The sequence below is a fragment of the Panthera pardus genome, unplaced genomic scaffold (genome assembly GCF_024362965.1).
Source record: "Panthera pardus isolate Hobbes unplaced genomic scaffold, ASM2436296v1 HiC_scaffold_24, whole genome shotgun sequence".
Classification (NCBI taxonomy): domain Eukaryota; kingdom Metazoa; phylum Chordata; class Mammalia; order Carnivora; family Felidae; genus Panthera; species Panthera pardus.
In genome coordinates this window covers 11,219,450-11,245,041 of record NW_026526810.1, presented here as the reverse complement: position 1 = coordinate 11,245,041, position 25,592 = coordinate 11,219,450, and the positions used below count along the sequence as shown (strand labels likewise).

Below are 25,592 nucleotides of genomic sequence, written 5' to 3'. Positions count from 1 at the left end.
GCAAGGAGACGGATTTGTACTGTTTTCCAAGCTCTAATGAAAAGCATTTGGTTTCCATTCTTCTATCCAATGTGAAATGTTATGAATGTTTCATGGTTTAAGTAGACAACTTCACGTACAGTCATGTTTTATGTTCTATCACGTTTGGGATGATTAAAATATTCCCCCCTCTGGAATGTTGGAAGGTTACATTGGGATGTTGAGCAGGAGTTACAGGCCACTCCCTCACTCTTCTTGAAGCTGTTGTTTCTGTATTATTTTAATTTATTGTTGCATGGTTGAGGATAGCCTTGAAGAAATTTGTTCATGCCCCCTGGACCCAGGAAGAAATATCAAAGGCAACAAGCTGATTGATGAGTGTCTAGACTAGAGGTGCTGGTAGATGGAGAATATGAGCAGCTAGACCCCATAGAGCACATATGAGCATCCAAGTTTCCTGTTTGTTTCCAGGATCAGGCAAAGCTTAGAAATTAGTGTTTAGACCCTAATATGCGGTTAACTACCACAATAATAGTAATGCAATGCTAAAGACAGAAATCAGACTAGCGGCATGACTTGGATGTGGTATTCTATATCTGATCCCATGTTGGAGGCTGAGCACGCATCTCTTAGTTACTACCCACATCCACCCTAAGAGAGAGGAGTAATTATCACCTTGGTTTATTGATGAGGGAACTGGCCCATGGTCACCCTGCAAGTCCATGGGCAGATTCCAACCAGCTCTATCAGATGTCAGAGCTGTGGGCCTCTCAGGACCAGGTTGGCCACCTCCTTCTTAGGTGGAGGAAGCCACTTTTGAGAATATAATTCTGGAACATTTATGTTAAGTTTCTAAAAATTAATCTTGATATTAATTAGGAAGTTCAACGAGTTTAACAAAATTCATTCAGCTAAGTATAATTCTGGAATTCCTACTGTGCACCAGACAGTGCCACGTAGGCACTGTGGTGGGTCCAGAGGGTGACGCTTGGGCTCGTGAATTCACAGTCGACCCCAGTAGGCAAGCATCGACCCTTAAGATTGGCTGACCGGATCTCCCACCAGCAACAGGCCACGGCGGGGTGGGGTGCTCTCAGGCACTCTTCGTGGACCCCAGAGCCTCACTGTCCTGCTTGATCTGGTCTGGGAGGCTCTGCTATTCCCACAGTTAGGTGTGTTCTCTAGATTTGAATGAGCTTTTGATGTGGCAGTCCAGAAAATAAAAAATTAAAAACAATCTGTTCACATGTCCTGCATGGTAGCCCAGGCAGCCTACATGGAGGGGGGGAGCCACACACTCTTGGTGCCTTAGATGGGTTGCCAGGGAGACCTCTCTTGGGGCTTGTGCCATCAGGCAAATGAGTGGGTCTTACCTGCCAAACAGCACCTCTCTTATTCCAGAAGCTACTGTCACCATCTTTGACCTCACACATCCTTTCTAACCCAGGCCACTTGCTGTCCTCCTTTTCTGATTCTGCCCCACTCTTGCCCTCCCCATGTTATGCTGGCTGCCCAGCCCTCCTTGGACAGAAAGACCATCTAAGGCTGCTGACTTGGGACACAGGGTAGGATTTTTCTGGAATTCTTTTTGATGCGTGTTTAATTTTAGGCTCTTTGGTGTTGCAGAAGGTTCCTAGCCAATAGAAGTGAACAGAATTCATGATCACATTTGCCATAAAACATTACTGAAAACACTGCCTTGTGGGGTGCCTGGGTGACTCAGTCGGTTCAGCGTCTGACTTCGACTCAGGTCGTGGGCTCTGTGCTGACAGCTCAGAGCCTGGAGCCTGCTTTAGATTCTGTGTCTCCCTCTCTCTCTGCCCCACTCCTGCTTGGGCTCTTTCTCTCAAAAATGAATGTTAAAAAACAACAACAACAACACTGCCTTGTACATCACCAAGAGGACCCCATGTGAAGTCTTATTGTATCTTTATTTTAGAGGTTGGTGTTAGGTCAATACTGCTTTTCCCTGAGGAATGGTATTTTTCCACCTGTCAGAGGAGAGCGAGAAAACTCACAAGCACGCATGTTTACCTTTACAAAAAAAAAAAAAAAAAGTTTTCCCTCATTTCAGAACACTCAGAACCAAATTCTGAGGCAGAATGGACGGACTGGACCATTGACCCTGGAATCCCCATGAAGTGGGTTCGAGGCCCAGAGCTAGGTATTTAACAAACGTCTTTGTGCCTGGGCTTGTTTGTCTGTGACTCCGGCTGCGAGGAGAGGAAACCAGCAGTGTGGGTAGCAGTGCCTGGTGCTCTGCGTGCCTTGGGCTAACATCCCACAGTGATGGTTTTTTTGTTTTGCTTTGTTTTGTTTTTTTGGTAGTTTAGAGCAAGTTTGCAGGAGGGCAGAGAGAGAGAAAGAGAGAGAATCCCAAGCAGGCTCCGTGCTGTCAGCTCAGAGCCTGATGTGGGGCTCGAACTCACAAACTGAGATTGTGACCTGAGATGAAACCAGGAGTTGGCCGCTCAACCCACTGAGCCACCCAGGCGCCCCCACCCCCACCTCCACCACAGTGATTTTTATCACCAGAGCTGCCATAGTGACCTTGTTAGCATATTTGGATTTTTTTTTTTTTTTGGTTGTTAATGTCTCTAATTTAATTTCAGTCTATTTTGGGGGTACGTCACTTTAAATCTTTTATGCTCAGCGGTAAATCGTGAGGGTGCGTAGAGTCTCTCTCGCTCTCTGTCCTCATTTCCCCCACACAGTGTTCCATCAGCCAGAGCTGGATCCTATTTCAGTGGAAGTTGAGGGAGTGGCCGTTTTTATAAATTCCACCCTTGGCCTATTTTTCATGCCACTCAGAGGGAGGAAACTCACCTGTCAGCCCTCAAAGACTGTGCAAGGGTGTGTTTTGCACCGAGCTGGGATATCCAGGTATGTCACTGTCCCGCTCCAGGGGATGTCACCTCATGGGGTGCTGGCTCCGCCAGAAGACCCCAAATGCCCCTTGCAGTGGATGCACCATCCCACTGTCCCACACATATCAGTTCCTCATGGGGAGCGATAGCCTGGCTCCTGGAGGCTGTGGTCGGGACCTTAGCTGCAGGCTAGGGGAGCACACGGAGACCCAACACAGAGACTGTGTTCCTTACATGCTGGCAAGGCAAGTGTGATCTTATCTGTCCCCAGTGCTCACACTTGGCTGGTGCATTTCCTCCAGAAAACCTTCAGATGGAATAATTGCTCTCTAGGAGCGATTCTCTGAAGGGTGCCCTCGGATAGCCTAGGGCTGTTTGTTCCCAGAGGAACCAGGTGTGAAAACAAGAAGGTTCTCACCAAAGTGATTCCCTGGGGGGAACCTTATCTTAAAAATCAAAATTCACACCCAAATTGTGGCTTGGGAGGACTGCCTTACTGTCTCAGAAGGTTTCTCTGTGGACAGTTGTGTTCCTGCAATGGTGAGCCCGGGCCTGCCCCCTCCTCCTCCTAACTGCAGCATGGACTGTGTGCTCCCTCTGCTGAACTTCCCGTGGCTCCCTCATTTCCTCCTCACCAGCTTTGAGAGGAAGACTCAGGCAACCCGCCTGGGGGGATACCCTAGCTGCAGCCTCCGCAGGCTCCTCTGTCTCCTTGAACAACAGCAGTCAAGCTAAGCTTTACTGAGCACTTACTATGAGCCAGGCGCTCTGCTAAGGGCTTACATCTGGGATCTCCTTTCAGCCCCACAGCACCCCTTGGGGAAGGAGCTGTGATTCTCCCTGCTTCATTGATGAGTCATCAGAGACTAAAAGAGGGTGAGAGATTTATCCTAGGTCAGACAAAACAATCGGGGAGCCAGGATTGGAATTCATGTGTTTTGTCTTTAAAACCACATCTTTAACCACAAGGCAACTGCCCACTGCCACCGTCAACATGCTCCTCATCATAATACAGGTGCCATTTATTAAGGACTCATAACATTCCAGGGAAGGTAGTAAACGTTTGATACACATTTCACTTAATCACTGCACACCGGGGCTGTGGGTGTGGTTATTCTGATTGGAAAGATGGTCACATCAGGCTTGGAGAGAGTCTGCAACTTGCCCAGCATCCCACCCACTGGCTCTTGGTTAAGCTGAGCATGCTCTCTGGTCTGCCCCAGACCACAGTCCTCCTTTGAATTCTTGTCATCAACTCTGTGGCCCTCAGGGCGCAGACCTCCCTGCCCTCTGTGCTCACTCTGGGCAGTGGGGCCTACACTGCCCCCGTCCTGCCAGTGTGGATCCCCCTGCCAGCACTGGAAGGGATTCCTTGCCCCAGGGCTTAGAAAGGTCTCAGCGGTTTGGGTGCAAATCACCCATCATCTGTGTCTCAAGATGAGAATGAGGGGTGGGTAGCCTTCCTCTGACCACAGGTAAATACTTTGCAACATGTCACAATGGCACCCAGCGCTTCTGATGGGATTGCCTTTACCCTGTGCTCAAGAGAGCTGGAGAAAACCCGTGGTCAGCGCAGCTAGGTGAATGTCTGTTTCTGGAGTCTTCCGCTGTGCCCGTGTGCCCAGGTGCAGACATTCTTGTATCTGGACATTGAGTGCTATGTGTGGGAAAAGTTGATGTTTCTGGCTTGCATGACAACAAGGTTAAGTCTGAATCTTTCCTGTAACTCTGTAAGCATGTTGGACCAATTCCTAGCACTGACACCAGTCTCGGACTTCTCGGCCTGAAGCGCTGTCTGTCCTTGGTCTCGAAGGGCCCAGTGGCCTTGGGCACCTGCCCCCATTTCCTCTGCCATGTCTGTTTTCTCTCTAACTTGCTTCTCCTGCTGGCACAAGCTGGTTTGCCTCTCCCTTGGCACAAAGGTGACCTGAGGTCTTCCCTGGAAATGAAATTGGTAGAATCACGGAGCAATTCAGGGATGGCTTCTGGCTGTTAAACTCTCACACAGAATATTTTGTGATCCATGTGTTGTTTTTCCTTGGGAAATACCTAAATACTCTATTTTTAAACTAAAGAAATATTTAATTCATGCGGAGTTTGTTAATTTACAACTGAGATTTTTTTTTTAGCTTGCCAAGAGCAAAACTCATAACTAAAATGACAATTTATGTATTTGCTCAACATTTTCAGTAACCCCAAATTCTTATGATAAATAGTGATGTGAATATTCTAAAAGTCCCACACATAGAATGCCCTTTGTTTTGTCTTTTTCTCTTCCTCCTCTTGTTCTAGAAAAGACTTGGTCTGGGGGTGGGGGTGGTGCCTGGGTGGCTCAGTCGGTTAAGCATCTGACTTCGGCTCATGGTTTGTGGGTTCAAGCCCCACATCCGGACTCTGTGCTGACAGCTCAGAGCCTGGAGCCTCCTTCGGATTCCGTCTCCCTCTCTCTCTGCCCCTCCCCCACTCAGGCTCTCTCTCTCTCTCTCTCAAAAATAAATAAACATTAAAAAAAATTAAAACAAAAAAGACTTGGAGTATCTTCCATAAGTACATAGAATTTTCTTTTTTAATGGATAATTGGGGCAAAGGGAAAATAAATGTAAGAAAAATAATATGAAGCCAGAGATTGAAAATCTACCCAGTCAGCACCAGCTCCAGCAGTGTGCTGGCAAACAAGACCACAGGGTGAACTTAGAATGATCGCTGGTATCTGTAGCAGCCCGAGAGGGCCAGGGGCCCCACAGGCTGTGGTCTGTCCTCATCAGATGGGGTGAGGGCCGTTCCCACAGTGGCTGGAGACGGCGTATTACCGAGCCCAGCATGGAAGGCCCCGCAGATGGCTGCACACCTGCCCAGCTGGAACTTTGACCTCTCCCATGAGATCTGGATCCAGCACCCTTGTTATTCTGAAATTGGTATTGTTCTTCTTCCTTTTCATGATGCTTACAACTCATGAATATCGGTGTTGATGAAGCGTGTCTGTTAGGGCATATGTATGCAGTTTGTGGCATTAAAGGTAAAAATGTATTACGGTTCTGTTCTCGCTATAGGGAAGGAATAACCATCACGGAGCTACTGGTAGAGTGGCTGACGAGAGGGAGGAGAAGGGAGGAGGCAAGCTTCCGTTCACCCTGCTGTTCCCCTCCGCCACTACCCCCCAGGAAGGACATGGGCATGGAGAAGGAATACAGGTCCTTGGTCTCTTATCTGTAACTCCCAAATCCAGGATTTTTGACACTCATTTTGTGGAAGGCCTGCCCTGCCCTGATAGGAGCCTATGGAGCATCTCCTCTGACCCCCTTTTTCCTCGTTTCTCTGCAGAATTAATAGTGCCTTTGATAACCGCTCGCTGCCCTAGACCTCAGGGAAACTATTCAGTATGTGGCACACGCACCGCATGGCCTTGCAAAATCTGAAAAATTCTGAATTCCTGCAACCTATCTAGCTGCAGGGGTTTGGATCAAGGCATCAGGCCTCTGCCCTTGAATGCGGGGACAGGACAGAGCACTGGGGTATGTCTCTGAGTCCCCAGCCAGCCTGGCATGGTTCTGGCCTGACAGACCAAATTAGCAACGCTCGGTGAGGGGAGTGCAGGCAGCCCGGAGGGATAATTATGCTATAGCTGCTGCAGGGCCTGGAACAAGCTAGAGACCATCCAAGGGGAAGGAGCACTATCACTGAAGGCTGCTCAGAGTCGCCGTGCACACTGTGTGTGCAGCATGCAGCAGCAAAGTCAGTTTCATCATGCTCAACACAGAATCCTTTCCTGCTAAGCTTTCTTCGACCCTCCTACTGTTATGTTTTAAGTTCAGATGGCAATGAGGACCATGTTGGCACACATAGGGCAGCTGGAGAGAGTCAGAGCTGAGGGAGGAAGCTTTGGGTTCTAGGGCCAAATTCACCACTGCCCAGTACTTGGCTTCAGCTTTGTTATGTGGGAAACAGGGATTCCACTCACTCATTCATTCATCCATGCATTCATTCATTCATTTACTCACGTGTGCATTCATTCAATGAATATTTATTTCACACCAAGTCCTATGCCAGGGGCTGGGGGGTGGGGTGGGCAATGAATGGAAGAAATGAGACCGTCTTAGTGAAAATCCTTTAACAACCACAGAGCACCTGACCATTGTGTTATACCTGTTACTTAGTATTCTGGGCATATGCCAACCCCCAGCATCGTGCCCGTTGTGACAGCCTATTTATTAGCTCTCTGTGGCCCATCAGGGAGGGAGGGGCAGGTCTTAGGAGTCCTACTTTGTGCTTGAAAGACTGATGCTCCAGTGCAGCATTTTGATCTGTTGAATGTCTGGGAGCAACCCTGCCGTTCTGGTCTGGGAGTGATGGGCTACTCTTCTTCGAGACTGTTCAGCTCTTACGTGTTTGAGCTCGCCATCTTCCAGAGAGATACTGCCAATGTGTCCTCAGGGCCACGCTGAAACTGTAGCTCTTCTCACGTGAGAACCTGAAAATATAGGACACTTTGCAAAGAGAAGTACTGAGCAGCCCACTTGGGGAGGAATCTGCAGGTGAGAACAGGAGTTGGTGACTCCAAGAGAGGAGTTATCAAGAGGGGAGTTAGCACCATGAGACAGAGCACCATGTGGCTCCTGGCCGGTTGCCTGCAAGCACGTGGGTGTGCTCGTGACAACAGAGCTCTTGCTTGGTAGCCCGTCACTTCCACAGTGTTGAAATGGGAGCAAGGGGGTTTGTTGCAAATTTCCAAGTTGGACAGATCGGTCTGATCTAGGCCGTGAGCACCCAGCAAACAAGCACCCTGAGCCCAGAATTTGGAGATCATGTGTGGTCCATCTTCCTTGCGTTCAGAGATGATCTGGTTGGTGAAGATAGGTATATGGGTATTGATTTTATAGATATGTGGGTACAGATTTTACAAAGAGATTTTTAACAAGCGGCCTCTTTCATTCTGACTGCATGCAAGGCAGTGCCATCTGGGACCTTGCCTGTTGACTTGAAATGGACTCTTCCTTCCCTCGCTCCACTGCTGAGGCCCAGAAGTCTCGATGGAGGTGTGCCTGGCTCTGGGCGAGGAGAGACCCATCCTGTGGGGCCAAGGCGTTCATGTTTTTCATCTTGTATTTCTGTGGCTAACTTTGTTCCCCCATGCCTTCTGTATTGTTGAGAGTTTAAGAGTGACCTCTGTATTTTTCTCAAACTCAACATTTTAAGTGAATAGAGTAATTCTAGTTTATTATATACATTTGAAAACTACAAATGGAAAAGAAAAACGAAGATCATATGTTCCCTATCATTCACGTTTTAGTTATGTTCTACCCAGGTTGGTTGGTTGTCTATCTGTCCATCTGTTTATCTATTTTTTATTTTTAAATTTATTTCCTCCTCCTCCTTCACCTGAAGATACTTGTGTGCTGAATCTTTGCAGAATTGGGACCGAACTGTATATGCAGATTTATTCCTGCTTTTCTCTACATCACTAAATCACCTTCACAAACATGCCTTTCACAGCTACATATTGTGTTCCCATTGCTGGCTCTCTCTGTGGTTGGATGTTTAGATTGCTTTTCAGTTTTCACGATTGTAAATTATATCATACAGAGTATTCTTGTTTGTTCATTATGACCCATATCTCAGGCTATTTCGTAGTGTGCATTTGGGGCCCTGGAATGATCAGGTCACTTTATGAAGCCAGTTTGTGCATATGGGGCTGGGTTCGCTGCATGAAAGTTGTAGCAGGGCTGACTTCTGTATGGTTTAGTGATGAAAATGGGAATGATAGCTAACAAATTTAAGCACTGCCTTTCTATTTACATTTGGATCCTGAAAGTACACACTATTCATACCACACTTTGGTGTCGGTCAGAGGGGTTTTCACCAACAAAGTCTAGGTTGCCCTCGCATGGCAGCTTGAATGCCTAGGCACTGTGATATGGGCTCTAATTAATAACAACACCTGCTTATCAAAGTGAGACCTTACAGGGCATCAGTTTATCTAAAGAGTCAGAAGAGGGGTCGCCTGGGTGGCTCAGTCAGTGAAGCGTCCAACTCTTGATTTCATCTCAGGTCATGATCTCACGGTTCATGAGATCTAGCCCCATTTCAAGACAGCACAGAGCCTGCTGGGGATTCTCTCTCCCTCTCTCTCTGCCCTCTTCTGTGCACACATAGACACACACACACATACACACACACACACACACACACACACACACACACACACTCTCTCTCTCTCTCTCTCTCTCTCAAAAATAAATAATCTAAAAAAAAATCCGAGAGTCAACAGAAGATTAACCTTTCCCTGTGTTGAGGAAAGGACACACTTACTTGCATTTTGGCTGGGATGTGTGTGGCATGCAATATTTTTTTCTGATTATATTTTGTTTTCCTTTGAAATAATGCTTTGTGATTGCTAATGTTTATGGCTCTTTACTCACGACTCTCAGAACGGCGGCCAGAATGCCACCTCCCTGGGTCCCAGCCGTCAGCAGTGGGTAGAACCCTTTCTATGCCGTTAACCTGAGGTGCTTTCTGATCTCTCCCCACTGGGCCTAGGCTGCCTTTTCCTCCGCCAACTGTGTCCTGCTGTCTGCCTTCCTCTGATGGGACAGATTTTCTCTTCCCTGATTTTCAGTCCCTTTTGCCTCCTCGGCTGTGATGTGGACAGGTGTGAGCCGTCTTCTGCCCATCGGCTCCACCTGTAGCAAGTGAGCTCAGGTCCCCCACCCCCCCACCCCATGACGGTGGAGGTCCATCTCCTGGCCACTGGAGACTGACCATTCTCTGTGGGAGGCTCAACAGAAGGCCGGCTTCCCTTATGGCTTTGGAAATCAAAGTGCCAAGGACTGCATGAATGTCTCCGTTGTCTTCTAGAAAAGAAGAAGCCAAGGAGGGGCAGGCCGTCCCAGGACTGGCGGGAGCGGAGGAACGCCATCCAGCTCACCAGCGAGCACACGGTGGAGACCCTGGTGGTGGCCGATGCCGACATGGTGCAGTACCACGGGGCAGAGGCCGCCCAGAGGTTCATCCTCACGGTCATGAACATGGTGAGTCTCCAGTCGGTGTTCTGACCCAGGGGGGCTCTGTTTCCTCCTGGATGAATGCTCTGTCATTGTCTTTTCCCCAGCTAAGGAAGAAGCTGGGCTGAGGGCTGGAGACACACACAGCCCTGTGACCCCTGAGCAGGGAACTGAAGGGCTTCCCAAGGGAGAGGGCCCACCCATCGCCCCTGCCCTCGTGCGTTGTTTTGGCGCCTGGGTCTGCCCCGTGGTTGTGCCCTGCCTGCCACTCTTATCAGAGGTTTGCCAAAACCTTTGTTGAGTGCTAGACCCCCTGGATTTGAAGTTGAGTGAGTCAGTGCCCGTTTTAAGGAGTCAGTGGTCTAGTAGAAAGAATCAGGATCAAATTTTAATGTGAATCGGTTCTTGCCGTGTGCTGTGAGGGCTGGGGGAAAGCGCGGGGGGAGGTTATCTGTTTGAGTGTACCAGGGAAGGAGCTCGGAAGCCTGTGTCTACATCTGACTCAATGAATGAGGATAGAGGGAAATCTTCACATGATGGCTGGGCAGGGGAGGGGCTGCACTCCTCACAGTGGAGACACAGACTTTTGCATGCATCCCAATTCTACCTATCCATCCGCTCTCCTAACAAGCATCTCTGAAGACCACTGGCACTACGTTAGGTGTTGGAGATACAGGTCCACAACAGACCTGGTCCTTCCCTTGGGAGGTGGTGGTATCGGCAGACAGATAAAACACCATCTCACAGTAGAATTATCTGCAAGGGGCCACTGGGGCCCAGGTGGAGGGCTGCTGAGCGATCATCCTGCATGATGGGCACTTTGGGAAAGAGCTGACCTTTGAGCTGAGCGAGAGTGAGGGTTTGCAAGATCAGGGTAGGGGTGACAGGTCTCGCAGCAGGTGCGGCAGGGGCTGCATTTGTGGGCGGGGGGGGGGGTGGTGTGTGGTATGATGTGGCTGCAACAGGGAATAGGGGAGCCTTAGGGGAACAGTTGGGGAGAGCTGGTAGACATCCTGAGCAGTGGGGCCGCTGAAGGGGGAAGGGAGGAACGGCCCCAGCAGCTGTGCCCCGCCTGGGGGAGGGGGGCATTGGAGTTGGAGAACGTGTAGGGGAGAGGGAGCTAGGGGGCAGGAGTGAGGGTGGAGGCGGGGGTCAGGCAGGGAGGAGGGAGGTGCTGGCCTGGGTTTCTGAGAAATATGCCTGAGTTCTTCATTTGCACAAACCCAAGTCCTCCTGGTGGCTGCTTAATGATGGGCTGCTGTGCTTTGTCCTGCCCTGAGGAAACCCGGGAGGACGGCTGGTGGGGCTGGCTCCACACCAGACCCTTTCATCTGTAGTTAATTTCATCTCGTTTATTGTTTTTAATTGTCCAGAGTACGAGTGCCAAGAGTAAACACTCATTATGGCAACTAAAGTAGTAATGAGGCAAAGCTTCTACTTTGATATTTGCTTTCATAATTTTATCGTCAGCACAGCGGCAGCTGTTTTTTTATCACAGGCAGGGAGGGGGAGGTACGTGGCAGTGTTGCCCCCCACCCCCCCCGCCCCCCAAAGCTGTAAGGCTGAAGGACAGAGACTGAGTGGTCCTCTTGCTTGGCTTTAATTCCACGGCCTTGGCTTCTCTTCCACTGCTTGTACTAAGACGTTGGAGGCTCCAGATCCCATCGCTGAGGGCAAATCTGGGGCCAGCCACATTAAATTGGGATTTAGATGTTTTCTGATGAGGCCTGCCTAATAAGAGCAGTGCCGCTGTGGTGAGAGGCATATGGCATGTGTATGCTAATACTGAGCCCTCCAGTCACCTCCCGTGGGGGCTCTTGGCTGGGGTGGCGAGACCAGAGAGCAAATGAAGACGGAGTCTCCTGACCCAGTCACACAGACTCTCAGCACCGAACACTGGTTTCTGTCGCTCTAGCGGTGGTTAGCTCTTCAGCAAGTTTAACGGTGGGTTGCATTCAGACGCTGCCCCTTGTTTGGAACGAGACCCCCCTCCACCACTACCATCCTTCAGTCCCTCAAAACCCTAGTTTTGAAAGAATTCCAAAGAATTCTGTTCTTCCTGTGGCTGTTGTAGCCAAGGGATTTCTGTTAGGAAGTAAGATGATCTTTAAGCCAGGAGGATGGGAAAGGATTGTGGTCGGGATGAGGAACCCTGTCATTAGCCAAGCCTTCAGGTGCCGTGAGCGGGAAGGTGAGGCCAACCAGCCCATCTCTCTCCCGCCAGAGTGTTTACTGTGGGGCTGCAGGATGGAAATGGCTCTGTGTGCCTAGCTTCTGTGGATTCGGGGGAGTCTGCTGGAGTGGCTGCCACCTTCCTTGCAACACGTTTCTCTCCAGGCTGAGGGAAGTAGCATCATTGGGTCTCACTTGGGTCTCTGGGTAGAGACCTGCCAGTCCACGCTTGCCACTCTGACCCTTGAGGCTAAATCTAGGCAGGCTTCTGGGCACTTGTGGGGACTTGGTGTATGAAAACACGTTCAAAGCTGGGGGAATATGGTGTTACGTGTCGGCTCCCAGTTTTCATAGCGTCTCATGGTTGTGACGTATGAATTAGATCGGTGTCCGTCAGTGGCCTGATGGCACGTGTTTGAGAGGAGGGAAAGGAGTGGATGTCCATGATGAGTGGCTGGGTTTTTTCTCCTCATCATCTGACTTGGTGGATTTCATTGTTTGCCCATCTTACAGAGAAGGAAGTGGAGCCTTGCGGGGGGAGTGACACAGTCAGGGTGCACGGCCAGTGAGCAAGTATGTAGCGGGGCGAGCACGCAACACCAGGGCTGAGGGACCCCTGTCTCACCTGTTCAAGGTGACAAGCATGTCTGGGGCCTGTTGTTTCTCTCCCTCTCCTCCCTGGTCTGCCCATCGTTACCTTTAGCCTTGACGACTGCAGGAGCCACCTTGCTGGGCTCCTCACTTTCATTTTCTTCTCTCTTGAATCCTTGTCCCAGAATGGCCAGCAAGAGGTTCATCCAACAGAGTTAGGACTTTGTCACTAAGCAGCCCTAAGCCCTTCTGTGGCTTCCCGTGCAGTTGATGCAGAATGCCCCTGTTTTGCATGGCCCTCCCAGGCTGTACAGTGGAGACCTGCCTGATTCTCCTGGACTTTATTCACTTCTCCACCTCAACACCAAACTGTCATGTGGGCCACTGTTTCTCAGCTGCCCCAGGCTCTTCCCTCACCCTCTTTGGGCTCTCTTTGTCAGGAATGCTCTTCTCCCCACTCCTTATCAAGCTAGCTTCTCTATCTTTAAAGCCTCTGGGTAAATATCCCCTCAGAGGGGCTCTTCTTATAGATCCCTCTGAAAAGGCCAACCTGTTTTCTTTTTTTTTTTTTTTTAAGCTTTCTTTCTTGCTTTCTTTCTTTCTTTCCTTTCTTTTCTTTCTTCCTTTCTTTCTCCTTTCCTTTCCTTTCCTTTCTTTTCTTTTCCTTTCCTTTCCTTTCCTTTCCTTTCCTTTCCTTTCCTTTCCTTTCCTTTCCTTTCCTTTCCTTTCGACAGAGTGTGTGAGTGGGTCAGAGAGAGGGAGAGAGAGAGAATCCCAGGCAGGCTCCATGCTCTCAGGGCAGAGCCTGATGCAGGGCTCGATCCCACGAACCTCAAGATCATGACTTGGGCTAAAATCAAGAGTTGGTTGGACAGTTTAAGTGTCCAAGGCCAACTTGTTTTCTTTATCATAGCTGGCTGCTTTTGTACTTGGTCCTTATCTTGAGTTATAATTTAATGTTTATTTGCTTTTTAAAAACCATTTTGCTGTGGAGATTTGTTATGCTACTGAATTTAAGCTGGTATAAAATCAATTTAGAGTATTATAACTTTAGGATGTTAAGCATAATCCCTACAGTAAACACAAAGAAAATAGCTACAGAATATACAGAATATAGGAAGAGAAAATGAGACATGAATTAAAACAATTTCACTGTTAAAAAAATCAACTAAACACAAAAAAGTCAATGCAGGAGATGAGGGACAAAAAAGGCTATCAAGTATAGGGGCACCTGTTCAAGGTGACAGGCATGTGTGGATCTTTACCTAATATAATATACAAAAAATGAACTTGCAATGGATTAAAGACCTGAACATATAAGAGCTAAACTATAAAACCCTTAGAAGAAAGCGTAGGGAAAAACATCATGACCTTGGATTTGGCAATGACTTCTTGGCCATGACACCAAAGACACAGGCAACAAACGAAGAAATAGGTAGAGCCGACTTCACCAAATTTAAAAACTTTTGTGCATCAAAGCACACTATCCACAGAGTAAAAAGGCAACTCCTAGAATGAGAGAAAATACTTGCAAATACATATTTGACAATATCCAGAATATAGAGAACTTCTGAAAGTCAACAACAAAATAAACAACCTTATTGAAAAATCAGCCAAAGGACTTGAATGGACATCTCTCCACAGAAGATCTGGAAGCGGCCTACAAGAGCCAGAAAAGATGTTCAGTGTCGCTGATCATTAGGGAAATGCACATCAAAACCACAATGAGATACCACTTCATTACCTTTAGGATATTTTTATTTATTTACCTGTTTATTTTGAGTAGAGTCGACACACAATGTGACATTAGTTCCAGGTGTACAACATTGTGATTTGACAACTGGGTGAGTTATGCTGTGCTCACTACTGGTGTAGTTACCATCTGTGACCACGCAACACTATTGCAATACCAATGGCTATATTCCCTATGGTGTACCTTTCATTCCCGTGACTTGCTCATTCCCATAACTGGAAGCCTGTATCTCTCGCTGCCTTTCTATCGTTTTGATCGAGATGCTATTATTTCAAAATCTGCGTAATAGCAAGCCGAGTGGATGTGGAGAAATGGAAACTTCATGTGTGTTGGTGTCACGGTAGATTGAGGCAGTGCTTATGGGAAAAAGACCAGTGGTTCTTCCAGAAAAAAAAAAAAAAGGTAAAAATAGAATTATCATGTCATCTAGCAGTTCTGCTTCTGAGTATATACCCAAAAGAAGGGAAATTAGGGCCATAGGCAGATATTTGTATGTCCATGTTCACAGCAGAATTGTTCAGAGCAGCCAAAAGGAGGAAGTAGCCCAAGTGTCCATGGATGGATAAATGGATAAAGTGTGGTTTATATGTGCTATGGAATATTAGCCTTAAAAAGGAAAGAAACTCAGACACAGGCTACAACGTGGATGAATCTTGAAGATATTCTATTAAGTGAAATAAGCCAGTCACAAATACCCAAATACTATATGCTTCCACTTATATGAGGCCCTCAGAGTAGGTCAAATTCATAGAGATAGAAAGTCGAATGGGGGCTGCCGGGGGCTGCCAGGGGCCGGGGGAGGAGGCATGGAGAGTTCGTGTTTAATGGGGACAAGGGTTTAGTTTTGCAAGATGAATGAGTTCTTGGATGCATGGTGGTGATCATAGCACAATAAAGTGAATGCATTTAACACTACTGAACACTATTTAATAGTGGTTAAGATGGTAACTTTTATGTCATATGTATTGACTGCAATTTAGAAAGTTCACTCACTAATTCAGCTCTGTTTACTGGTTACTTCATGTGTGCTAGTCACTCTTCTAGGGTCTGGGGCTAGAATAGGGACCATGACAGGTCCCACTCCTATGGACCTCATGCAGGTCCCTGTTGGAGGGACCAACAGACAGCGCTCAACATGACAATCGGTAAAATTCGTGTGCGAATTTTATAAACTGCGATATGAAGATCCAGGCGATAGCAAGCGAGTGAGGCGGTCAGGACACCTCTGTGAGAAGTGAGTGATGTTCCCCCTAGAAGGGAGGAGGCACTGAGGAGCCAGCCAGTGGAAGTCAGTCTGGCATTTGGGAGGCACAGAAAGAGGAGGTTTCTGGTGGGTGATGGGGGAGGGGACACAGTGAGAGGCCGTGGCAGCTGGCCGACCTCACAGTCTGGTACACCAGGGCATGGAGAGTGGACTTCGCTGCAGGCACGACCGGAAGCTACTTGTAGGGGTTTAAGCAGAAGAGTGGCATGTGCTGATTTGTGTTTTTTAAAAACCCCTCTGGGGGCGCCTGGGTGGCTCAGTCGCTTAAGCCTCTGACTCTTGATTTCTGCTCAGGTCATGGTCTCGCGGTTTGTGAGATCGAGCCCTGCATTGGGTTCCGTGTGCTGACAGTGCAGAGCCTGCCTGGGATTCTCTCTCTCCCTCTCTCTACCCCCCCCCCCCCCCCACCCCCGCTCATTCCTGCTCTCTCAAAATAAACAAACATTAAAAAAAAAAACCACAAAAAAAAACCCTCCGCCTGACTCGTATCCCAGGAACTGGAGTCCTGCCCCAGGCTCTGTGTCCCCAGCAAACCGCTCATGTGCACGGGTGCACGCGGAGGGAGACGCCTCTGCCAGGCTGGGTCTTTCCGCCAGCAGCAGGCTGCAGAGTGGTCCTCTGGACCTGGCTTTTGTCAGTTTTTCAAATGTGCTGAAGTGCCTTCTTATGTATGTATCTCGGGTTTCCCGCGGTTGGGGATGGTAATGACACAGGAGCAGGAATATTTTCAAGAACAAATTGCCGGCGGAAGCAGGTGGCGCTGACAGCAGAAACCCTGGGTTTGGGCAGCCAGATTGGAAAATGGGGCCCCTCGACGGAGCTTTGGTTGTTTTTAGCTTCCTTAACAACCATGGAGTGAGATGAAAACCTGCGGTGTTCCAGGCAAGCTCTGTTTGGAGGAAAAATGACATCAATTTCACCCCATTACCATGTGAAACAGACAGGAAGCCTCTCTCTGGTGCCCAGAGAAACTGTCACAGTGTTAGAGCACTCCCCGGTCCTCACACGCCAGCAGTCATCCCTGGGAAGGATTGACTGGAAGGATCCTGGGGGGATTGTAAACTGCGGGTGGCCGGGCCCACCCCCAGGGTCTCTGGCTCAGTGGCTCTGGGGTGGGCTTCAGAATGCATTTCCAACAAATGCCCAGGTGCTACTGCTTCAGGGACCCCACTCAGAGGCACTGTGCTAGAGAAAGAGTTCTTTACTACATGGGGGTCTGAATGGGCACCCAATGTGATTGGAGGGTGTCATCCGCGGTCCCTGTCTGTCCTTGGGGAGGCTCCAGGTAGCACAGGTAGGTGGTGCTCTTATGAAACCCCTGCATTGGCCCTTGAACAGCTCCTCTCCGTGTGTCCCCATCACCTGCTTCTTCTCTGGCCCTGTCTGCCCCTCCCTGCCTGTGTCCCCAAGTCGCCCAGGCAGGAGAGCTGCATTGTGGTGCTGGCAGTGGGTCTACCCGGCTTGGCCCCCAGGCTGCCAAGGAAATGTGACAAATTCAGTCAGGGCTCTGAACACTTGCCAGGACGCAGCCAGAGCTGGACGCCGGAGACAGAATTTCCAGACGATTGGCGGTGCTGTTCCTTTGCCCAACCAGGTGTCTCCCTAAACATCGTATGGCTGCCGCCTCCAGGACTTCTCCTGAGCTTGAATTTCCATGGGGAAAAAAAGACGAGGAGACTTCGTTACATGTCTTTGGGGCCTGCTGCTTTGTGTTTGTGGCTGCCATCAGATTTTCGTCTGGCTCTCCTGGCTTGGCTCTGGGTCTCCCCGGAGATCCTGTGCTCCGCTGAGCTCTGTGGGAACATGGTACGGTGCCCACCAGGTGACGAGGTGCTCTAGCTGTGGTCAGGCTCCCAGATGTGCTTGCCTGGATGTGAGTACCCTAGGCACACGTCAAGGGGAAATGCCTGCCTTCGGTCTTGCTAGAGAATGTCGCTAGGGCATGAAGCTTCTTCCAAAAAAATTAATTAAATTCCAATTGTGGTAAAATACATACTAAATTTACCATCTTAGCCACTTAAAAAAATTTTTTTTAAAGTTTAGTTGAAAGAGAGAGAGAGAGAGACTGGGGGAGGTACAGAGAGTGGGAGACACAGAATCGGAAGCAGGCTTCAGGCTCTGAGCTGTCAGCACAGAGCGGGATGTGAGGCTCCAGCCCATGAACCAGGAGATCATGACCTGAGCCTGAAATGGGATGCTCAGCTGACTGAGCCACCCAGGTGCCCCCCACCTTAGCCATTTTTAAGTATACAGTTCAGTATTGTTAAGTATATTCACACTGTGCAACCAAATCTCTAGAACTTTGTCATCTTGCAAAATTGAAACTCTGTGCATGAAGCAGTTCCCATCTCTTACCCCTTCCTCCTAGACCCTGAAGTATGAAGGTTTTTCTTCCCCTCTGTCTCACATCCTTTTTACCCCATGGGAAGCGACTGAGACTTTGGGGCTCATGGTTGTACAGGATGCACAGAACTGTCATCAGCCCAGCAAGGAGGAGACGGAATGTTCTGGAGAGGCAGATTGTTCCTATGGTTTTGCTGTCCTGAAATTTGCACTATTTCATGCAGATTCTTTATGCCTCCTTTATGTGCTGTGTCTCAGTACTGTTGAGAAGTGCTTTACTGTGTCATTCCTTTAAACCTTCTTTAAACAATATCTTTTAACATCTTTGGCTGGGGTTGACATTTTAGGTGATGAGTAGATTGCACCTTGAAGCCCTGTGCAACTTGCATTTTCTCCCTCAGAACTTCAGGGTTTCATTCTTCCTATTTTTTTTTTTCATGTTTTGAATTGAGGTTTTCCAGTTTGGGCCCAATCCTACTGCTGAATATTTCTGGAAAAATTTGAATTGCAGCCATTGGGTGGTTCTCAAAATATCAAAACAAGGAAAAAGTTATGTGTTTTCCCCTTCTTCACCCAGGTTTGGGGATAGGTAATTAAGACATGACTTCAGAATTGGCCTACAGATGGTCCAGTGTGAAAAAAAAAAAAAAAAAGAAAAAAACCTGCTATTTTGTTCTTGAGGGGAAAAAATGGGGGGTGGGGATTAAGAACAGAACAACTAAACGTGTTCTGTTTTTCCTTGTGGGAAAGAATATTAAATTACACAAAGATTTTATTTTGCTTTAATAATAGTTTTCAAAGAGTAAGCTCTAAGCAATGAGACAGCTAATTCCTTTGTCACACAGATGCTCAAACATCGTGCGTGCCTGGCTTCTGACGTTTGTATGCCAGACGCTGTGTCCAGCTTCATGTGGCCTGAATTAACGGTGACTGCCCTGTCTGCTCTGGTGCTTGCTTTATGTTGCCACCGATGTACCAAGGAACACAGTACCAGCTGGAGAAAGTTCTAATGTCCCTGCTGCAAAATTCTGCCTCCTAGATTGTGTCTGTCAGAAAGAAAACAAAGTAGAATATTCAAAACCATGTGAAATAAGAGAAAAAGAAAAACTGTATGATCTCACTTATAGGTGGGATCTAAGAAGACTGAACTCCTAGATACAGAGGAAGCGATGGCTGGTTGCCAGAGAAGGAGGTGGGCAGTGGCAAAGTGCACTTTTTCAAAAGGCTGTCCTCCCTGTTCTCTCTATATCTTAAACACCTACATGATCTACCCCTGGGGCACCCCCTACCTCCTTCTTTGTCCATGTTACAGGAAAGGGACCCACGGATCTTCACATTCAGTGGGCTTTTCCCATCCAGGTCAACTTTGATTCCTCCGCCTTGTTTGAGATTTCTTATCTCTCTTCCCCTTGAAACGCTTTCCTTTGATTTTTTTTTTTGATATTGAGGTCCTTATAATTAGGTTCTACCAACAAGAGGTGCAAAATTGAGGGACAAATCCTCTTTTATTGCTGTGCCTCTATCTCCATGATGTGCCGTGGTTGGAATGAGGACTTTAGGGAATAAAGAAGGAATATGGTCTTATTGGCTGGACAAGCCTGGATATGAATTGGGGTCATTGTTGACTGACTGGGGGTATTGAGCAGGTGGTGTTATCTTGGTGAGCTGAGGGTGGTGGAGATAATGTCAAAGAGAAAAAACTTGATGGGTTGTGATGAGGGTTAGAGATGACACAGGCTGGCACATGGCAGATGGCTACAGGCATTGACCTCCCCCCTCCCCTACATGAAGGTCCCTTTCAACCTCCTGCATAAAAGCCAAGAATGGGAGTTTTGAGTTTTCTATCAGAATCATCTAATATCCATTCCTCCTTTCAGAATCTGCTGTCCTATATCTTTTTAACAACTGATTTCCAATCAACAGTGTGCCTTTCCCTCCACATCCTCATCAACACTTGTTATTTCTTGTCTTTTTGATACTCATCATTCTGACAGGTGTAAAGTCATATGTCATTGTGGTTTTGATTTCCCCTGATTGAGCATCTTTTCATGTGTCTGTTGGCCATCCATATGTCTTCTTTGAAAAAATGTCTGTTCACATCATGTGCCCCTTGGATTATTTGTGGTTTTTTGGCATTCTGACTGATTATGATTAACTGAAGTCCATAGTTTATTCAGACGTCATTAGTTTTTATCTAACATCTTTTCTCTGTCCCAGGATCCCATCCAGGATACTGCTGTATTTTTGTTAATTTTTATATTTACACCACATTCCTTTTTTCTCTCTTGACAGGTGTACAATATGTTTCAGCACCAGAGCCTTGGAAGTAAAGTGAACATCCAAGTTACCAAGCTTGTCCTGCTACGACAACGGCCTGTAAGTCCCCAGGGGTGCCCTTTAGAGTGTGCAGATGGTGCAACCGGTCTTGAAGTTTCCTGCTTGCTGTTGAGAGCTCAGGAGATTGTCAGTCTCCTCTGTGGTCCCTGGCTTTGCAGATGGCAACAGCATGCCCTGGGCCAGGGCCTGGGGATGTCCAGAGCAGGGAGGGCAGGCACTATGACTCGAAGCTTGGTGTGCATATAATCTGCTTGGAATCTCGAGGGAGCCCTAAGCAGTGGACCTGTGCACATCCTCCCTCTACCCCTAGCACATCTCACGTGTGCAATCTGGATGGGGAGGTCTTTGGAAGCCCTCTGGAGCTTCCAAATTTGGATTCACTGTAGAGTTGTTTTCTGGTCTTTCAGTTGAGTGCATTCCCACGTGATAACGTCGCCTTGCAGAGGCAGGCAATGAATTTGATAATGGGAGACTAATGCTTGGTTGGGTACACTGTTCAGTTTGCCAAAAAAAAAAAAAGAGAGAGAATAATAACATGGTCTTCATTTGAACTTACAAATAAGGCCCTGGTGGCCTCTCTCTGGGTCTCTGCATCTTCCATCTTCCTACCAGCATTAGGTTTGTATCTGGGGGAAGCACATCATCGAATGACATCCCAACAAGCAGCTGTCTCCACACTATATTCTGAACATAAACTCAGGCTTCCCTGGGTGTTTGCTTCTTTAACTGCCCTCCCCACCCCTGATTTACTTTAGGCCAAATTGTCCATCGGGCACCATGGTGAGCGGTCCCTGGAGAGCTTCTGTCACTGGCAGAATGAGGAATATGGAGGAGCCAGATACCTCGGCAACAATCAGGTTCCAGGAGGGAAGGACGATACGCCCCCTGTGGATGCTGCTGTGTTTGTGACCAGGTACAGCTGGATTTGGTCTGTAGCTGGAAATGTGATGGGAAAAAGACATTTCCCTCTTTGGAGGGGAATAGAGGGCTATTTGCTAGGAATTCAGGCTTGGAAATCAGACCTGGGGCCGCCTCTCTGAGCCTCAGTTTCCTCATCAGTAAAATGGGGATGAATGATAGTACCTACCTCTGAGTTATGAGGATTTAGTGAACGTGGGAAAATGCTTTTCTTTTCTTTTTTTTTTAATGTTTATTTAATTGAGAGAGAAAGAGAAAGAGAGAAAACGCTAGTGGGGGAGAGCAGAGAGAGAGAGAGAGAGGGAGACAGAAAATTCAAAGCAGGCTCTGTAATATCAGTGCAAAGCCTGATGTGGGGCTTGAATTCACGAACCACAAGATCATGACCTCAGCTGAAGTTGGACACTGAACCAACTGAGCCACCCAGGCATCCCTGGAAAGGGTTTTTCACAGTGCCTGGCCCAGAGTAAGGGCATGATAAATGTTAGCCATAATCTCTGCTATTGCTATTATTAGTATAAAAGTACTGAAATCCTGGTTTTCCAGGAGTCCCAAGCAATTCATCTACTACCTCTCCCCTGCACCAAATATAAGGTTCACTGGGAAAGAGTTAACTTGTGTTTGAGGCTGCCTCCAAACTGGCTTAAACACACTATTATGGGGGCCGTGGATACCCCGAGTTCCTGTAGGAGGAGGTCCACGTCGGCACACGTGTGCTGTGCGCAACCCCATCCACGGGACCCTCTCAGGACAACAGCAGTGGGCAGAGATGCCTGGGGAATTCACATGGCGGTTCTACTTGAAGTAGGGAGCTGAGCTTCTTTCTAGACTACAGAGGTGGACTTTTCCAGACTGAGAGGGAAACCAGGGGCCAGCAGTGGACAACAGAAACCAGGGACAGCCTTGTTTCCACATAGGCGGCAGCAACGTTATCTTAGTCTGCCAGGGCTGCAGTAACAAATTACCACCAACTGGGTGTGTCAAAACAACAGAAATTTAGTCTTTCACCGTTTTGGGGGCCAGAAGTCCAAGATCAAGGCGTGGGCAGGGCTGTGCTCTCTCGGAAGCTCTAGGCAAGGATCTTTCCTTCTTCCTAACTTCCAGTGGTTGCCTGCAGTCTGGCATTTTTGCCTTGTAGATGCATCATTCCAAACCTCACCCTTGGAATGCTAAACTTCCAAGGTCACTACTTTGAAAGTGGTTTGTATCAAAACTATATAAAATGTACAGGTTCTGATGTTCGTGAGAACTTTCCCCATGTAGTTTCTTCCCTGAAGTTTCATTGCTTGGCTGGGTCAAGAAAGCACAGGCAAGTGGTCTTGGTTTGGGAAGAGTAGCCACTGCTCCCCTCCCCTTTTTTGTCTAGAGGCAATAATAAATGTCACTGAAATCGGTGTTGACAAAGCTTCTGGATGAGCTCTTGCACAAAATGCCATCTGCAGACGTGAATGCACCCTCAGCCTGAGAAGGCTGCCAGTTAGGATTTCTGGCTTTCTTTTCTTTTTCCTGCTTCCAACAAGCCTATTTACTGTATTGGAAATATTTGGTATAAACACGTTGGTTTTCTACATCTCACACCCATCAGGATGGCTGCTACCAAAAACAAACACAATAACAAGTGTTGGCAAGGATGCGGAGACATGGGAACCCTTCCTTGAGCACTCCTGGTGGGGCTGTAAAATGGTGTGGGTGCTGTGGAAAACAGTATGGAGGCTCCTCAAAATACTAAATACAGAATTACCGTATGATCCAGCAATCCTGCTTCTGAGTATATACCCAAAAGCATTGAAAGGAGGGTTTCAAAGAGCTATTTGTGTACCTATGTTCCTAGCAGCATGACTCATAATAGCTAAAAAGTGGAAGGTGCCCAGGTTTCCTTCGATGGATGAGTAGATAAACAAAATGTGGTCCATCCATGCAACGGAACATTGTTCAGCCTTATGAAGGAAGTTATGTCTTGTCACATGCGACAGCATGGATGAACCTGGAGGACATTACGCTAAGTGAAATACACCAGTCATAAAAAGACCAATGTTGTATGATTCTATTTACATGAGACACCTAGAACAGTTAAATTCCTAGACACAGAGTGTAGAGCTGGAGAGAAGAAGGAATAGGAAGCTAGTGTTTAATGGATATAGTTTCAGTTTTGCAAGACGAAAAGAGTTCTGGAGATTAGTTGCACAGCATTATAAATGCATTCAACATCACTGAACTGTACACTTGAAAAACGTTTTAAGAGAGTAAATTTTATGTTCTGTGTAATCACAATAAAACAGTTTACAATTTTTTTTCTGGTTAAGCACCTGGGGGGGGGGGGGCGGGGGTGGTGGTCCTGAATGCATGGGGTGGTTCTGAGTATGGGTGCTGGGGAGGGGGGGATGTCTGGTGGCCCCGAAAAGCAAGGTTCCTTCTGCTGCAGGCAGCATCAATGAAAAGGCATCCTACGTCTCGGTTCCCTGAGGCCAGCTTGGGGCTGGGATTCTCTTTCCCGGTTTCATGCTGACATCTGATGAACTACCTGAGCAGTCGAGGTGCTTCCTCTCACCTGCTTCTGTGGAGCTGCCGGACCAAATCGGCCAGTGCCCAACCTGCTCTCTGGGTCCTCGCAGCTGTTAAATGCAAGGCCTCCCAGAAGGACAGGGGAGGCAGCGCCAGAGTCGGGGCTGGGAGCCGAGTTGGCTGCGAGGCATTGTTTAATAATTAGAGGCCGAGAGCTGCAGTTCCTAGGTTGGGATAATAACGGGCTGATGTTTTCACGTGGAAATTGGGTGCGAGGCAGCAGCTGCTCTTGAGAAACAGCCCCTTCCTCCCGGAGTAATCTGAGCTGAGGGTCTAATCACAGCTTGCACAGGCCAGGCGGTGTTTGGGGGCCAGTGTCCCCCAGTCCTGGGACTGAGACTGGCTTATGCAAGGGTTTCTTCTCTGCCCCCCCCCCCTTATGTGCTGTGGCTGAGCCCAAGAGTGCATTCTCCTGGACATCCACCAGCCCTACAGATGGCCAGCCGCAGAGATGTGAGCATGACATCATGTCCAGCAAAAGCTGCTGAGCCAGAAGCCACAGAAGCTGGCTTTCTGGCAGCTGCGGTCATGTCTGGGGCTAGAAAACACCTCTGAGTGAACTGAGTCTGGGACCATGTGGGACCCACACAGAGGACTGGGGTCCAGGAGGCTTCAGCACCTGGCACAGCTTTACCTTTGGCCGTGCATCTCCCTCAGGAAGCCATGAAAATAGGATTTCCCCCCAAACCCAGCTCTGTGCTCCTGGGAAGCACCTGGAGCAAACATGCAGGGCCAGCTTGGAGCTCAACCACAGGTACACCTCCTGCCATCCCTGAACCTTCCCCTCCACGTAACTCCATCCCACTCCCCGGGAATCGTCTTCTCTTCAGACTTTGACCAAGAGGGTCTCTTGCCGGCTTTGCTCATGGTGAGGGCTCAGTGAGTATCTGTGGAGCATCACGTTACATTTTCCTGGGGTTTCCAAACACTGGGGAGACCAGGCCACCGGGAAGCTTGCTGGGCACATTGAAAGTGGTCTGGAAATGTATGTCTGCCAATAATAAAGGAGCCACTATTTATTAAGCCCCAACTGTATGCCAAGGCAATCGGTTATGCACAGGATTAGCTACATAAATTGTGGGGCCCAGTGCAGAAGGAAAATGCGGGACCCCACATGACAAAGACTTTCAAGATGGTGATAGCAGAACAGAAAAAACCATGTTGCAGGACGGGAAGCTTGTGAGCACACAGGCACGAAGCACACCAGGTCACAGAGGTCCACACAGCCTTCCTTCTCTTGAGGAACAAGCGGCGGAAAGGGAATGGACTAGAGACTGTAGAGTTGCGTTGGGACCTCACTTGAATCCTACAGCCCCTGAAAGTGGGTTTGGCATGAATTTGCGGTGGGAGCACCTGAAGATGAAGCTGCCCCTGCGGCAACATGGCTTGTGTTTTCTCTTCTGAGAAACAACCTTGGCAGGAAGAAGAAAGAAGAGTCAAATTTTGGCTGACTCTTTTAAGCCAGAATTCTTTTTTTTTTTTTTTAATGTTTATTACTTTGAGGATGAGAGAGAGAGAGAGTGTGTGAGCAGGGGAGGGGCAGAGAGAGAGGGAGACAGAGAATTGGAAGCAGGCTCCAGGCTCCGAGCTGTCAGCACAGGGCCTGACATGGGGCTCAAACTCACACACTGCGAGATCATGACCTGAGCCAAGCCGAAGTCGGACACTTAACCGACTGAGCCACCCCCGTGCCCCTCTTAAGCCAGCGTTCTAATTGAGCTTGCCTCTGTCCTCTGTGAGCAACTGCATTTCCTCCCACTTCCTCAGGTGACGCAATGGATGATGTTGCAGGGTCCATCATTTGAGAT

The 25,592-nt window shown here is 48.3% G+C and overlaps 1 protein-coding gene across 4 annotated transcripts in view; it reads left to right on the top strand.

The window, feature by feature from the left end:
* Positions 1-25,592, top strand: part of ADAMTS17 (ADAM metallopeptidase with thrombospondin type 1 motif 17) — a 343,562-nt gene that overhangs the window by 53,788 nt on the left and 264,182 nt on the right. For all 4 annotated transcript variants that reach the window (XM_019460111.2, XM_019460109.2, XM_019460110.2 and 1 more), the window contains exons 4-6: positions 9,699-9,871; positions 20,260-20,343; positions 21,060-21,217. In XM_019460111.2, coding sequence (XP_019315656.2) covers positions 9,699-9,871; positions 20,260-20,343; positions 21,060-21,217 — 415 coding nt within the window. The remainder of the gene's footprint in view (positions 1-9,698; positions 9,872-20,259; positions 20,344-21,059; positions 21,218-25,592) is intronic.